Here is a 14609-nt window from a genome sequence, read left to right as displayed (position 1 = left end):
TAGGATTCAAACTCAGCAGTCTGGTTCTAGAATCTGTGCTGTTAATTTACTATATTCCCTCTGCTAGAAAAGAGCTTCAAGCACAGGGTTCCCAGGGGTCCATCCTGCTATCCTTCAAGGGTGTTAATCATGCTTTCTCTACGGTCTGTCCCTGCCACACTCCCAGATTACCTGAGCTGTATTTGGAGGCTTAGACTATAGAGAGGAAGAAGAAGGATAAGGAGAGGAAAGCAGAAGAGGAAAGCAACAGTTAGTAAATAGTTTGATAACATTCTTTTTCACTTATCCCGGAGAATTCACTTTCCCAAAGGTAATGATAACCAGCTAGAAATTCTTTCTTCACACACTTGAGGGGGAAAAGAAACCCCATAGTTAATATATTACCCACACTAATAGAACGGATAATGACTATAAAACATAAGCAATCAAATACCATTGGATCTTAGAGTCTTTGGGATGTAGTCATACATACCCATCAAACATTCCTTCTTATTCACTAAATATAATTTCATACCTGTCTTCCTTCCCACTTATCTACTTCCCACTCTAGAAAGGAAGTATATTAATATGGGCAAAAGAAGGAAGCATCATTCTCATATCCACAGGCTACTAGGAGAAAGCATTCTAAAGTTCTCCACATTGAAAATACATGGAGCAGAAACCGCAGGGCACTATGCCCGGTCGCTACCAGGCACCAGCTGAGTGACCTTGACAAGTGCCTGCACCTCTCTGAGTCTCAGTCACTCATATGTAGACTGGAACGTTATCATGAGACATAATGCTCTGAGCACAGAGTCTGCTAAGACAGCAAACATTTCATAAATGCTAGAAATAATCGTTGCGGGTTTCAAACATTTGTTTCATTGATTGGTTGCTCTAGTTGAAAGTCTCTGCCATGACCAAAGTTTGAAGTTTCCAAAAGCCGTGATATAATTCAGGGTGAGGTCATTGGAAAGCCAGCTCTTCCTTGAGGACACAGTCAGCCACTCTTAGCACTGGAACTTTCAGTTGAGGACATACAAGAAAATGGGCAGGGGGGGAAGTATCGTAACCAAGGACACTTCATAGATGAAGCGCAAAGTGACCCTAAGGAATGAGATATACGGTGCACTTGTAAATAAACATGTGGCCAGCCTGGAAAGAACTTGGTCTTTGAGATCCTTAGAACAGGGTTTTAATACTTGTTCTGCAACTCACTGGTTAATAATCTGGGGGGAGAAATATTGAATCTCCTCCTCCGATTCCTCTTCTGTAAAACTGGGAATCTAAAACCTCTCTCAAGGAGTTGTGCTGAGAGCTAAGGAAGACATGTATGTGACAGCCCAATGCCCAGCACATAGAAAGCAGTCAATCGCTTTTATTTTTTTTTTCCCCCAAACTATCTGGAAAATAATTTTCTAATTTTGAGGATGATAGGTTGGTCAGACCCAGAGTAGTTATATGTGATTAAATGGTGTTCCACGGTCAGAGTAAAATATCACTTCATGAGAACCATCAGAGCATTCTTATAAATCTTATCATAAAAATATGCTATTTAATAAGACTAGAAATACAAGACCCAAGAAAATGTCCTCTATCCCTTCAAGGAAGCTCCCCTCAGAAGTCTGTCTCATCTTATTATTTTAAGAGGGACGCAGACACGCTGTAGTAACTAATGACAGTAATTCACAGTCTTGAAAACTGGAACCCGGGACTCCAGTGTAGGAGCAGGAAGATCCTGTCTCTGACTCTGAGAGGACCCTCTGCCCTCACACCGTTCTGTTCCCTCTATATCCCTGTTCCTCCTTCCTCTCCTCCCAATCTGTTTTCTCTTCCCACTTGCCAGTGGCAACAGCTGGTGATATTTAGCCCAGGAGTAGTGGACCCCGGGGCCATGATGCAAAGAATGTGGGATTCTTTCTCCCATAGAATAAGCAGCAAGTAGTAAAGCACTGGACAGTAAGGTTCTGCCACACAGTGGTGACAACCTCCTTACCCAGGGACACAAAATAAAATCACTTGAGCTCACATCATAACGGGAGAAGCTTACGCTCCTCAAAGGGAGGACAGTCTGACACTGCCCCCTGAATCAGGCAGCTTCATCTATTTGCTTGATTGAGAATTGGGCAACAGATGCCTGACGGGGGTCCACCGGGTGGGAAGACAAAGAAAACCAAACCCTCTGTCCAAGCACTCGGGAAGAGTTTAGCTTTGTTTTGCTTTCCATGAAATTCCAGTCTTAGGGGGGCAAAACACACGATGAGTAGGCCCTCACCACAAATAAAACATCAAGGCGAGACGGATAATGTGATGAATCTGCAAACCTTTTCTTCCTGATAGTGATCTTGCCCTTTGCCAGAGGCAGAGCACGGGGTAATAGCCTTTATCCTATATGAAAATACCAGGCTGTACGGCTCATTTCTTTATCCAAAAGCATAGGCTCAAGTTACCTTTTCCTTTAAGTTCCATAAAATATGGGTTTTGTTGGGGGGGGTATATATATATATATATTACCCCCCAACTTTTAAGTAATAATAGATGATGCAGACAATAGGCTGAGCAAAAAAGGATGCTAAGACCTTCCTCTTAGCTTATGGATGAAAACATCTCGAGTAAAAGACTTCATAATTAGAAAGGACACTACATCAACATGAATATAAAATGTATATTTTGAAATGTTCTACAGTGAAATTCAGGCTGTGGTTCATACTTATTCTTTTCTCTTCCCTCCCATTTTTCTGAATTAGTAAGGTTATATGATATTAATATAGAGTATATAGTACACGGATACATAGCCACAGAAAATTTGCCCAAGAGGAACCCACATGGTTTAGGGGAAATAGCACAGGCTTCAGAATGACAGACACTTGTGTTTTCATTCCAGCCCTTTCCCTTAGAGTGGTTTTTAATTGTACTCGCAAACTCTTTTTTTTTCCCTAAGCGAGCCAAAACCTTGTCTTTGAAATACCATTTACAGTATTTGTTTGCTTAGCATGTCCTCTTTTCATAGAGAGCATGCAGGAAAAAATAAACACAGGGCTTGTCCCTATCAGCAGCATGTCCCAAATTAGTGAGGTTCAAATTACAAAGTTCCACTCCAATGCACAGAGGCGGCCTGTCAGCCCTGAGCTTCTTGAGGCAGAGAGAGAATGTATGTTTCCTTTTCCATTAAAAAACTGACAAATAAAAAGAAAAAAAAATTCTTTTCGGATCAAGACTTCAGAAAGAAATTCTGTTGGCCCACAAAGATGTGCTTAGAAAAGGCCAGACTCTATCTTGAAAGGGAAAAAGAAAGGAGAAAAAAGCCAAAGGCCACACAAACATGTACTTCCCAGGAGAATGATATTTCCTAAAGATAAACTGCTCCCTAAACAAGATTGTGTAGCAATAGAAGATGAAGAATCCGAACAGGTACATGCTTTTCAAGGTGGAAAGGATGTGGAATACTAGCCTGGTCCATATATGCTCTCATTCTGATATTTGGAGTATCAGAGTTATGATGGCAGATACCTCAGCCTGAAGACCAGTGTCTAGCACATAGAAGGCATTCAGTAATATTTGTTGAAAAAAATGAATGAATCTCCTGTACCCACAAGGCTGTACATCCGTGGAACCCAACTGACCCAAAAGTCCCTAGAAACCTGAAACACTTGGGTACGGGGGCGCATTTTGATAAATGTTTTCCAGCTCTTCCTGAAACCATTAAATTCCCTAGAAGATGGGATTAACATCATTAACATTTGTCCTATATTTCTATGATCCAGGTAAATATCAGGACCATGAGTCTGCTGGTTTCAAAAGACTTAGGTCCTTATACTTCTGGACTGAAATCTCAAAATTCAAGAAAAAAGTTATCAGTACTCAAAATGATTGATTAAATATATTATCTTACTTTATATTTGTATGCTATACAATAGATACTGTTATCATTAGATAATAATACACACACACGCACACACACACAATCAACATATCAACCTGGCAAGACCTATTTTTTGCACTAAGGCTCTGAAATTAATCATGCATGTGACACTGGATGAGCAATAGACCTCTCTAGGCCCCAATTCTGTAACTGCATAATGAGAAGACTGGACGAGATGGATGGTTCCCAAAGTTCGCTGCATGTTAGAACCACTTGGGAGCTTTTAAAAGTCTTGATGTTCCAGCTGGACCCCAGACCAATTTAATGAGAATCTCTGGAAGTGGGAACTGAGCATCCCAGGTTTTAAATTGCCCCAGGTGATTCCAAGGAACAGCCTTCAGTGAAGACTCTTGGACTAGGTGACCTCTAAGGCCCCTTCCTATTCTAAAACCTGAGGTACTTGAGTTCAGAAGAGGGGACATGACCTCTCCTGGGATTAGAATTTCTGCCCCTTGTGTGTCGTGTACTTTTATCTACCTACTAGAATTAAATTGCCTAGGGACGGGACTTCCCTGGTGGTCCAGTGGTTAAGACTTCACCTTCCAGTGCAGGGGGTGCAGGTTCAACATCTGGTTGGGGAGCTAAGATCCCACATGCCTTGTGGCCAAAAAACCAAAACATAAAACAGAAGCAACACTGTGACAAATTCAATAAAGACTTTAAAAGTGGTCCACATCAAAAAAAAAAAAAAAATCTTTAAAAAACTGATTTAAAAAAACAATTGCCTAGGGACTACAACACATTTCCATGCCCATACTCCTCCCCAGCAACGCTGAGCCAGGGAGTCTGGTTGCCGATAACACTGGGATGAAGGAAGCAGGGGCGGCTCCTGGTCAGAGGCGCACGCCAGCTCCTGAGAACACAGGCACCACCAGGCTGTATGGTAGAGAGCGTTTCTGCTCCTGTGATTTTGCCAAATCTCCCTTCCTCTACCCTGCTTTTTCTCATCTAAAAGCATTATCTACCACTGCTAGGAGAGGAGTTTCTTGAACTTGTCCTTGAGGGGCCAGATGGTTAACTTAACTGATCTGAATGGTTGAGGACAAGTGGTTCCTACTTAACATGCGCCCTAGTGCTGTGCTCAGAACAAGGGCCCATTCCCCTCCCGCCCACCCCCCCCCCCCCAGTCTTATGGAAGAGGTTCTGAAAGGCCATGGGGGGTAGGGGAGCAGAGCCCAGGGACCTGATCTACTGAGAGCGATCTACGTGCCAGACACTCTATTTACATTGTCTGAGTTCATCCTTGATGTTGGAATTATCCCTGTTGTACAGTGAAGAGAAACGGGCTCGGAGGGGTAACCTGAGTTGCCTAAGGACACCCCTAGCTGGTCAGCAGAAAAGCCTCGGTTGGAGCTCAGGTGTAAGCGAGCTAAACGCCACTCTGCTGAACACACAGTGAACAGGGAACAGCTTTTCACTTTCAATTAGGAAGCAGAATAGTACATCCAAAAGCTTAGAGAGGGTATAGGTAAATGTGAACCAGTTCAGGGGAGGGTTCAAGACTCGCTTAAAGACATGAGAGGGTCTTTCAGTGAATTTCCTCCTTTTCCCTCCACCGTCCATCTCATCACAACTCAAAGCTTCGAGATCTTCTCAAGATGAAGCACATTGCCCCTCCTTCCACCTCCCCTTTTATAGTCAGACTACAATCCTTACTCCAAAAATAAATCAGCCTGATGAGAGGCCAGAAAAAGCAAAGCTTAATAGTTTTATACTTTCATTATTTAGTTATGGGACATTCGTTGGACAGGTTTATCATCACGTTTTTACAAACTCCCCTACAAATAAATAATTCTAGGATATGCCCAAATTACTCTGGCCTCCTGACCCAACATGTCTTTGTAATTACTTGGCACTCCAACTATATGCTACTTAAATTAGGTAACAGTCACCAAGTTATTTTTAAGCCCTAGCAACACACACACACACACACACACACACACACACTGCTATACCTAGCTTGTTATCTGCACTCCTTTGGAAGAGGAGCCAAAATTGCACTTTTACTGATACCATCATTTCTGTTCGACCAACAGTAATAATATGAAGCTACGTGTCCTAAGTGTTCACCCTGTATGAGGAACTGTTCAGGACACTTTGTACCCATTAATTCATTTAATATCTAAACTACCACCATGAGACAGCTACTGTTATATCCTTTTTGGTAAATGAGGAAAGCAAGGAAGTAAGCGAAGTAGCCATCAGTCAAGGGCACGGAGCTAGTAAGGGGCGAGCCAAGACCAGAGCCCAGACACGCTGGATACCCAGTCCTGCCTGAATCTCCCCACCATTCGCTGTAAGGCTAATATTCAGCATGTTTGGATGTTCAACAGAAGCTCAGAATAACAAACTTGTGGATATATATTATGCCCTTATTTCACCTGTTTAAAAAAAAAAAAAAAAAAATCCTCCTAACATCCCTGACAGACACGAGGAAGACTTTTGTTCCCCTCACAAAACAAAGCAGGAAAGAGAAAGAATATTTCCCCAGGGTCTCTGACTTCTGAGCACAGACCTTCACTTTGTTATCAGACTCAGCACTGCCTACAAGTGTTTACTTCAGAGCCCTTTTTGACTATGGGAAAATGCGCCATCTATGTTGTTCATCTCAGGAGTTTCGAAGGAAAGTTTTCTAGCGTAAGAAACTAACTCTCTCTGTCATCGAATCTTCCCTACGCATCAGTCTCCTGAACTGATGCTCTCTCTTCCCCCTCCCTCCCCCCCAGTAAATGTCTCTGATACTGAGGCAGGCCTGTTGGAGGATGAAGCAATCAGTCACTCTTTTGTTTTGTGACAGCACAGAGCAAGTACAGGCACGGGCCCTGACAGACCCTCGTGGAAGGGGAGCATGATAGACCCCCAAGGAGGTGCCTGGAAACCTCCCACTCTGAGGGCGGGACGCTTCTCCAGAGACCTGATAGCCAGTTACTCAGAGTGGAATTTCAAGCTTGAAAGTCTCTCAACAACGGGCACATGACACCAGTGTTTAGGAGTGAAAATGTTGTCCATACTATACTATACAATATTCCCAGCCTTCTTAATTTGAAAACATTAAGTTTCAACATGAAACATATTGAAATACATTTCAAATATTGTCTATACTCTAAAATCTTTCAACAACCAAGAAAAGAAGAGACAGCAAATAGGGAAAGTGTTAATAATTGTTTAATCTGGGTACTAGGTATATGGGTGCCCATGATACTCTTTTCTATGTTTCTCTATATTTGAAATACTTCATAATAAAAATGTTAAAGGCATAGACTGTCTTTAAAGAGGAGGTGATAGTAGACTATCCTTTCCTACTTAGGTAAATGACAAATTATTTCCCTGAACACAGCCTTGCTAAAAAGAAAGGGAGCCTTATAAACATCAGAGCAAAGATGGTAGCTCTCATTATGAAAAATCCAGAACTGTCTAGCCTCCTTATTGAGTTGGGTGAGAAATCACATTAAACATCAACTTTGGGTAAAACAGCTTGTAATTCTTTCAAAGACTTTGCAGGTCTCTAAATATTTATTCATTTGGATCATTTTTTGCCAGGTTGAATAGAAGCACAGGTCTGATGCCATTTATTCTTCGGAAGATGAGAATAAAACACAGATTCAGACATAGGTCACAACAGGGACGGGACTGTAAATTAGAATAGTAACTTAATCCCAGGGGCTTCTGCGCCTCTGATCAGTTTCTTACCAACCTGACACAGCATTACTAAAATGGTATCTGAGCAGCCGCTCTACTTGACAGGCAGCACCAAAAATGGAGAACATGGCATTGAAACAGGGGGACATAAAACTTGGACAGGGAGGGTAGCAACCGGTGTTTACAAACATAAACCAGAGAATCAGATGGGTCAGCCATAAATTACCCGAGATTATACTGAAATCTCTGAAGATAAATTAATGAAGCCTTAGAGGTGTCGACCTTAGATTCTAACTACCCCCCACCCCATATCTACCCTACAAAAGTCACTCATTCCAAAATGGTACCACCACCACTCTTGCTAAAATAAAATCTTACATCACTAATGGAGGGGGTTACTAAAATAAACCTCAGCAGAGAAGCCAGACCAGAATGGTCTGCTTGACCCACTCAAGAACCTAGGAGAAGTTGCTGGCTATGCCTTCTGAGAGATGCCGACCCCACTTTTCACCTCAGTGGTGCTATGGTATTAACCTTTGGTTTACCCAGATGAAAGGGTAGCTAGGGGCATTCTAATATCAATCTCTTTCCCTTCCCTCCCATCGTGGTCCCAATTTTAGGCCATTCCCCCAAAAGAGACCAAAATAATAATGACAAAAATAATGAAGTAGATTACTGACCCTTTTGCTCCTGAACTACATATATTCAACCAAATTCCCAGATATTTGAAGAAAGAGCCCCCCAGACTACAAATAATCCAACCTCTACCACCAGTGTGTCTTCCAGGTCGACCGCCGCTGTGTCTCACCAACCGAAAATGATGAGCCCTAACAGCGGCCTCCCAGGCACCCAGTGGTGAGGTCAACAGCATGTCCGGCCCCGCCCCATTGAGGTAATTTTCCTCACTGACACTGAGGAACAAGCGCAGGCTGCCCAGGCTCTCAGCTGCATCCACCGGAAAGGGGGAAAGGAACCCCACTTTGATCAGTAACACCTAGGAGATTCATTGCCCAGCGACTGACAAGCCACACTCAAACACAACAATGCCCACGGCAAAGTAGAGGGTAGAATCTGCAACTCCTCCTAATCACCCTATGTTCATGTCCAGGGTCATCTCCATGTGGATTATTTGATGCCTGGCTTCAGATCATACAGACACAAAGGGTCTGCTTTCCCTCAATGACATCTACTCTACATGAGCAAGAGACCACCCTCAAGATCATTGCATTGGTTCTCCCCTTCTTGGCTCCCCAAGACAAACTATTACAAATGGGAAGTTTGTAGACTGTATTTTCTCATCCAAAAAAGATGAGACAAGCCAAGATCACGGGGACAGAACGCTAGCTGGGTAAACCTACTGGGAATCACTCAAAGTCAGCCAAACAAGAATACAAAACAATAAAATACAGGGGTACACAGAGGAAATCTGAGCATATTTGTAACCCCAAGAAAACCCATCAGCAACAACAAAAAAATACCTGGGAGCTGCTGGGAACTCTCTGGATGCAATGTCCATGACGTTCTCCTTCTCCTGAGAGCCCACCAGCCCAAGGAAAGCCATACGTTTGTGCTAGCTGAGCCCAACAAGAGCAGGTTCGAGGGCAGTAAGGGTGGGCAGAGGGAATGATGTCAAAGACATTCAGAACTGTATTTCTAAGAACACTGCTTAACAAAAGGCAGAATGCACCATTGGGAAGACAAGAAGAAGAATGGCAGAGCTGGCCCACAAAGGCAAAACTACTAACTTGCTCACCCCAATGGCCTGTTGCAATTTAAATATGCAAGGTGTTCAAAGGAACCCAGCAATGTCGTTGGTCTACACACTGCATGAGACTGGCTGGTGATGTGGCCCAGACTGTATGCCTTAACTCAACACACAAGGGAAGAGAAGAAATAAGATGCCTGTCTCTCACTACCACCACTACCCCCTGACAGAAGACACCAAAGGTGAAGCGTGGTGTGCAGTGCCCCAAAGGATGGCATCCGAGGGCAAAGAGGCACACCTGGGTTGGATATGGGACGCGGGCTCCACTGCTAGGTTAGGCAGTGCTGTGTGGAAGGAGCCCAGAGACCAGGGAGCAATTAATTTCTGCTGCCAGGGCTCAGCGACACTGACCTGCCAGTTATCCTGTGTTCAGTGGGGCAAGTGACCCACCACCCCATCTTGGGAGGAGCCATGATGCCAACGGTTGTCAGGTGATGCCAGAAGGAACAATGGGTTGGGGAGTACTTCATAAAAATGACTCTGTCCCTTGAAGCTCTGGCAGAGGAACGGATGTTTGGGGTGAACTTATACTTTCTGGGGGGACCTTAGAATTAGGCTCACTGCCCTTCCTGAAGGTCACTTTCAGAGAGGTGAGAAAGAGGAAGAATTTCCCACAAAAAAACTGGTACCTGGAGGTTTACTTGTAGTTCACCACAGTTGCGGTTTCCTCTGTTCCATCAACTTTGATTAAGTCTGAGAGACAAGAACTTTCCAGCTAGTTTGACTGGAATAGAACTACCAGACCAGGCATGACTGGAGATGCCATCTGGTGTCATAAAGCCCCTTTACAGAAAGATGAGAAAACGGTCTCCAAGAGGGGAAATGACTTGCACAATGCAAATGAGAAGGTGAATCAAGACTAGAGCCCAGATCTTCTGGCTTTCAGTTCAAGGCTGCTGGGTTTCTCTCCCAACCCCAAAATAATTAAGAGAGGGCACGGAAGGGGAGACAAGAAGAAGAAAGGCCATTCTGGTTTTTTTGCAGGAGGATGCTGGTACTTCTAAGAGAAAACCCAGAGTGACCCCAGGCTTACCAGGACTGCGCTCGGGGAGGGGGTGGGGGCATTACCTTTCAACACCAGAGGTTCTTTGCCTTCTCTCTTCAGGGACTCGAGGACTATGTGGAGGGGCTGGGAGGGCATCACTCGGCTCGGCTCATTGGTATTCTCATCATAAACTATAATTTCTTTGGAAAAGATCCTCTTGAAAGAGTCCTTGCCTTCCCTACAGGAAATCAAGTCTAAGACAGTGATCTTGCCCTGCTGCAGTCTCCGCCGGCTGATCTTATCGGCACAGTTAATGTGGACAGCTCCTTGGATGTGACTCTTGTTGTACTCCATGAAGGGCCGGCAGTCAATGATGACAGGGCCCTGGCTCGGCAGGTGACTCTTGCTGCATTTGGTCATCTTCTTTGCCAAGTCATTGGGGTAGATTATTTTGATGCTGGCTAGCTGCTTGGGGGTCCCTGACACAGGGCTGCCCACCCCACCTGATGGACTTAGAGAGCCTGCATTCTCACTGTTGTTGACCATCTGGTTGGCCGGGCAGGTGGTAGAGCTTCCAATGGAGGTGGTGGTGGTGGTGGTGGTGGTGGTGCCGGCGGCAACGGCTTGGGTTGGGGCCTGATTGTCCTTGTCGTAGGTTGCCACAGTGCAGCAGCTGGCACTGCTGCATCCACAATTCAGGGAGCGGGCAGAGCCGCTAGATGAGGGCATATACGTCAGATTCGCAGCCTTTAGGGACACAACGGTGGTGGCGATGACAGGAGGGTGGCTGGTACTGCCAGGGGTGGCAGAGCCAAGGTAGCTAGAGTCTAAACAAAGGTTGAGATCCTGAGGTCGCACAGGCCTAGACAGTGCCACCACTACCCTGTCGTCTAAAGGAGACGGAGGCATGAGGAGGCTGAAAACTGGCAATTCAAGAAGAACTCAAGACAGTCTGTAAAGAAGGGGAGGGGGGAAAGAAAGAATAAAGTCACGTGACACAAAAGGCAGTCGAATCCAATCCCTGGGAAAAGGCTTTGCATCCCTCTGAGCAAAGTCGTCCTAAGTGCCCTTTATCCTGTCACTCTCAAAGCCTGAAGCTCATTGCTATGGATTCAAAGAGGATGCAAACCTGAGGACCCCCCAGTCCCCCCAAGAAGGACTTCTTGCTAAGTCTAAGGTTAGATGTAAAGTCTATGCAAATGTTGATGAACAACCTTTCACGGACCCACATCAAAGTTCAGCCTGAGAAAAGGTAAAAGCACAAAGAATTAGAAAAGCTGAAGACAGAAGGGAAGGCTCTTAAGAGGCATCTCTTCTGGGCCTCATCTCCTGGGCAGAAGTATAATGCAACCGTCTGAGAAAGACCCGTGCATTCACCCGTGCATACTTTCCATGTAATTCCTTCACCCACTGCAAAGGCAAAGGAATGACCAAGAGTGCTGGCATGGTTCACGGGAATATACGGCAGCTAAACGTACATCAGGGGCGGATGTCAACTTTCTGCACATCAAAATGAAAACATCCCCCTAGGTGAATCTCTTTAACTGCCAGCTATTCTTACTTTCCATTCTACTGAGTCCTTTGAAAAGCACAACAAAGTCATATTAAAACCTCCGATGTTTCCAATTAGCCTCTTATAAATTAATCTGCATTTCCTCTTTCATTACAAACTAGTCTCCTAGAATGAAGCCTCAAGCCAAGGAGCCAGGTCTGGAAACCCCAACTCTGGCAGATCCATCCCTTGGATTGCTCCCTCCACTTCTGCCTTTAAGGAAAGGACCACTTCAACTCTCCTCCCTCCTTCTTTCCCCACAGGCACATCCTAGAGATCCTCTCAATGGGAGGCAGCCGCTATGCATAATCTTTCAATCCCACACAGATATCCCCCCTCTTCAAGAGGATGGATTCATTAAGAAGACTTCCCAATGAGCCCATCCCTGTGGGAAGTAAAGAGTTGCTCAGGGGTCTACCTCCTGTCTCATGAGAGGGCGCGTGCAAAGGGACAGTTCCTTCCTCCCCGTAGGCACAGGGGCACTCCACACCCGGGCCCTGATGGCTCCTGTCCTATTAGACATACACACAGAAAAGAACCCAAACCCCATGCAAGGGTAGCTCATCTAAACGAACTTTAAGAGATGTCTGGAAAAATGTCATCGAACATCCCTCTACACAGGACTGTCACCACTTCCTGACACAGAGCCAAAGTGTCACAGGCAGAATCCACACATACACACACACAGGGGCACGCATCTATCACATCCACAGATCCCCACCGACTCAGCTTTCTCTTACCACCTTTGGATGGGCAAGAAGGATCCAACCTCTTTTCTCCCTCCCTTCCTCTTTTCTTCCCTCCCTTCTTTCCTCCCTTGCCCTCCCTCCCTCCCTCCTTCCCTCCCTCCCTCCCTCCCTTGCGTAGTATTTTTTGAAGAGCAAGTACTATTCCAGAAGCTATAACTGTTTCCCAGCTGGACCAAGCAGTGAAAGTCTTTGCTATTGTGTTACCTGGTAGGGTACGTCCCAGGATCAACAGTCCATTTCCCTTGAAAGGCACGCGTAAGCGTGTTCACGGAGACACAAGCTGGGACCCCCACCTCCACACGGAGTGCGTGGCGCACACACACACTCTCTCTCACACACACGCGCGGAGTGTATAAAGAGATCTGCATCCCTGCAGCAGAGGGTCGGGCGTAAATATATATTGCCCGTGAAACCATCCAGACTAGCCTAGGAAACCTCCCAGAGAAATACTGAGCTATCCCCTCTCCCTCGCTAGTCGTCCTTCCACCTCTAGTCAGGGGCTGGAAAGAAAATTAAGTGGTTAGAGAATGCTCCTTCCCCACTCCAGGGGCACTTAACATCCCCCTTCGCAACATAGCGCACTAACAAGTCCCTGGCATTTAAAACTGCCGCAAAGCGTCCCAACAAACCTCATTTTTTCCTCGCCCCCAATCCAAGTAGACTGCAGATGAGAGTAAACGCACAGGGCAGCGTGAGCCAACAGCCGGAACCCTTTAACCTCACCTGCTGTGGCTCTTCTGTGAGCATCGCAACCCACACACACACACGCACGCACGCACGCACACACTCACTCACTCACACTCACACCGCCTTACACTCCCGGGCTCTCAGGAGTAGCCACGGTGACTTCCACTTACTTCATAAATAAGTGTAACCCTCCACCATCTGGCGCTCCGCTTCGGCTGTGGATTCGCACATTCAGCCCTCATTCACTTGGCTTCATTGATCTCCAGCAGCAACATAGTTACTTTCTCTTTTGCTACACTGTAAATGTAAGGTTCTGAGGGGGCGGGCCGGCTGCCGACCGACGGCGCTTTGGACCAATAGAAATCCAGAGAAAGCTAACCGCTACTTCGAAGCAGCCCGCGGCCAATGGGTGGCTGGAGAGGGCGGAGCCAGGGCGTGGCCTTGCCTCTTTAAGGAGGGTTTATCCGACGCCGCTTTGGGTCCACAGTGTTATAACACGGGCGGTGATGTCATTGGCAACCAATCAAAAACTTAAAAGGGCCAACTGGGGCCCGCGCGGAGCAGCTGCTCTCTATTTACATGTAAACCGAACCGGCAGGATGCAGTTAACCCTTTCCGGAGCTGGATTGTCAATGGGCTGGACTCGCCGCTCCAGCTAAAACTGGCTCTGCCCACTTGGCGGGATCCCCCTACGTCCCCTCACCCCGGGAGAGACCACGCTATTTCTTTTCCCTTCTTACTCTGGACGGATGATCAAACGTGTTGGAGTAACTTTCTACAGGCAAGTGGCAACGAGAATGATCACTCTCCCCAGCGGGAAAAACAGGTTCTCCGAGTCGCTCGACGTGACTTGATAAACCCGATTCACAGACGTCGCCGAGCCACCCGCGCGGGGGCATGCATGTGAGCCCGCGGCCAGGGGCGTCGCTTCTTCTCCAGTCCGCGGCTCGGGGCCACGCGCTGGGGCCCTGGGCTCTGGGGCGTCTGGCGAGCCGGCCGTCCGCCCACGGGCAGTGAGGCCCTCCAGCCTCGCCGCGGCCCGAGTCCGCCGGGCCACCCCCTCGGCCCCGCGCCGCCAGGAAGCGTCGGCCGCCCGCCCGCAGATGTCGCTGCCCCTCCGGCTGCCCTACTGCTAGCCGGCGCGGAGGTGGCGCGGCGCCCTCTGGCTCTCCTACATCTGCGCCCTGGTCACGCCCCCGCTTTCCCCGCCTGCCTACCGGGGCTCCACCCTTAGCACGAAGGCAGCGTTGCGGAGGGCTGCTTGGAGGCGGCGGCCTGGACCCGGGCCAGAAGCTACGGGGGGGGCGCGCCCCGAGGGGCGGCACAGGCGC

The 14609-nt window shown here is 46.8% G+C and overlaps 1 protein-coding gene across 1 annotated transcript in view; it reads right to left on the bottom strand.

Annotated features, from left to right (window-relative positions):
- The window catches only part of DUSP10 (dual specificity phosphatase 10), a 38602-nt gene extending 24229 nt beyond the window's left edge, over positions 1 to 14373 (bottom strand). The window contains exons 1-2 of the mRNA XM_059942150.1: positions 13449 to 14373; positions 10374 to 11242 (exon numbers count right to left, since the gene is read on the bottom strand). Coding sequence (XP_059798133.1) covers positions 10374 to 11199 — 826 coding nt within the window. The 5' untranslated portion in view covers positions 11200 to 11242; positions 13449 to 14373. The remainder of the gene's footprint in view (positions 1 to 10373; positions 11243 to 13448) is intronic.
- Between the last annotated feature and the right edge of the window lie 236 nt (positions 14374 to 14609).

Source organism: Balaenoptera ricei, chromosome 1 (assembly GCF_028023285.1).
Source record: "Balaenoptera ricei isolate mBalRic1 chromosome 1, mBalRic1.hap2, whole genome shotgun sequence".
In the NCBI taxonomy this organism is placed as follows: domain Eukaryota; kingdom Metazoa; phylum Chordata; class Mammalia; order Artiodactyla; family Balaenopteridae; genus Balaenoptera; species Balaenoptera ricei.
The sequence above is the reverse complement of the archived record's forward strand: the minus strand, read 5'-3'. Positions and strand labels throughout refer to the sequence as shown.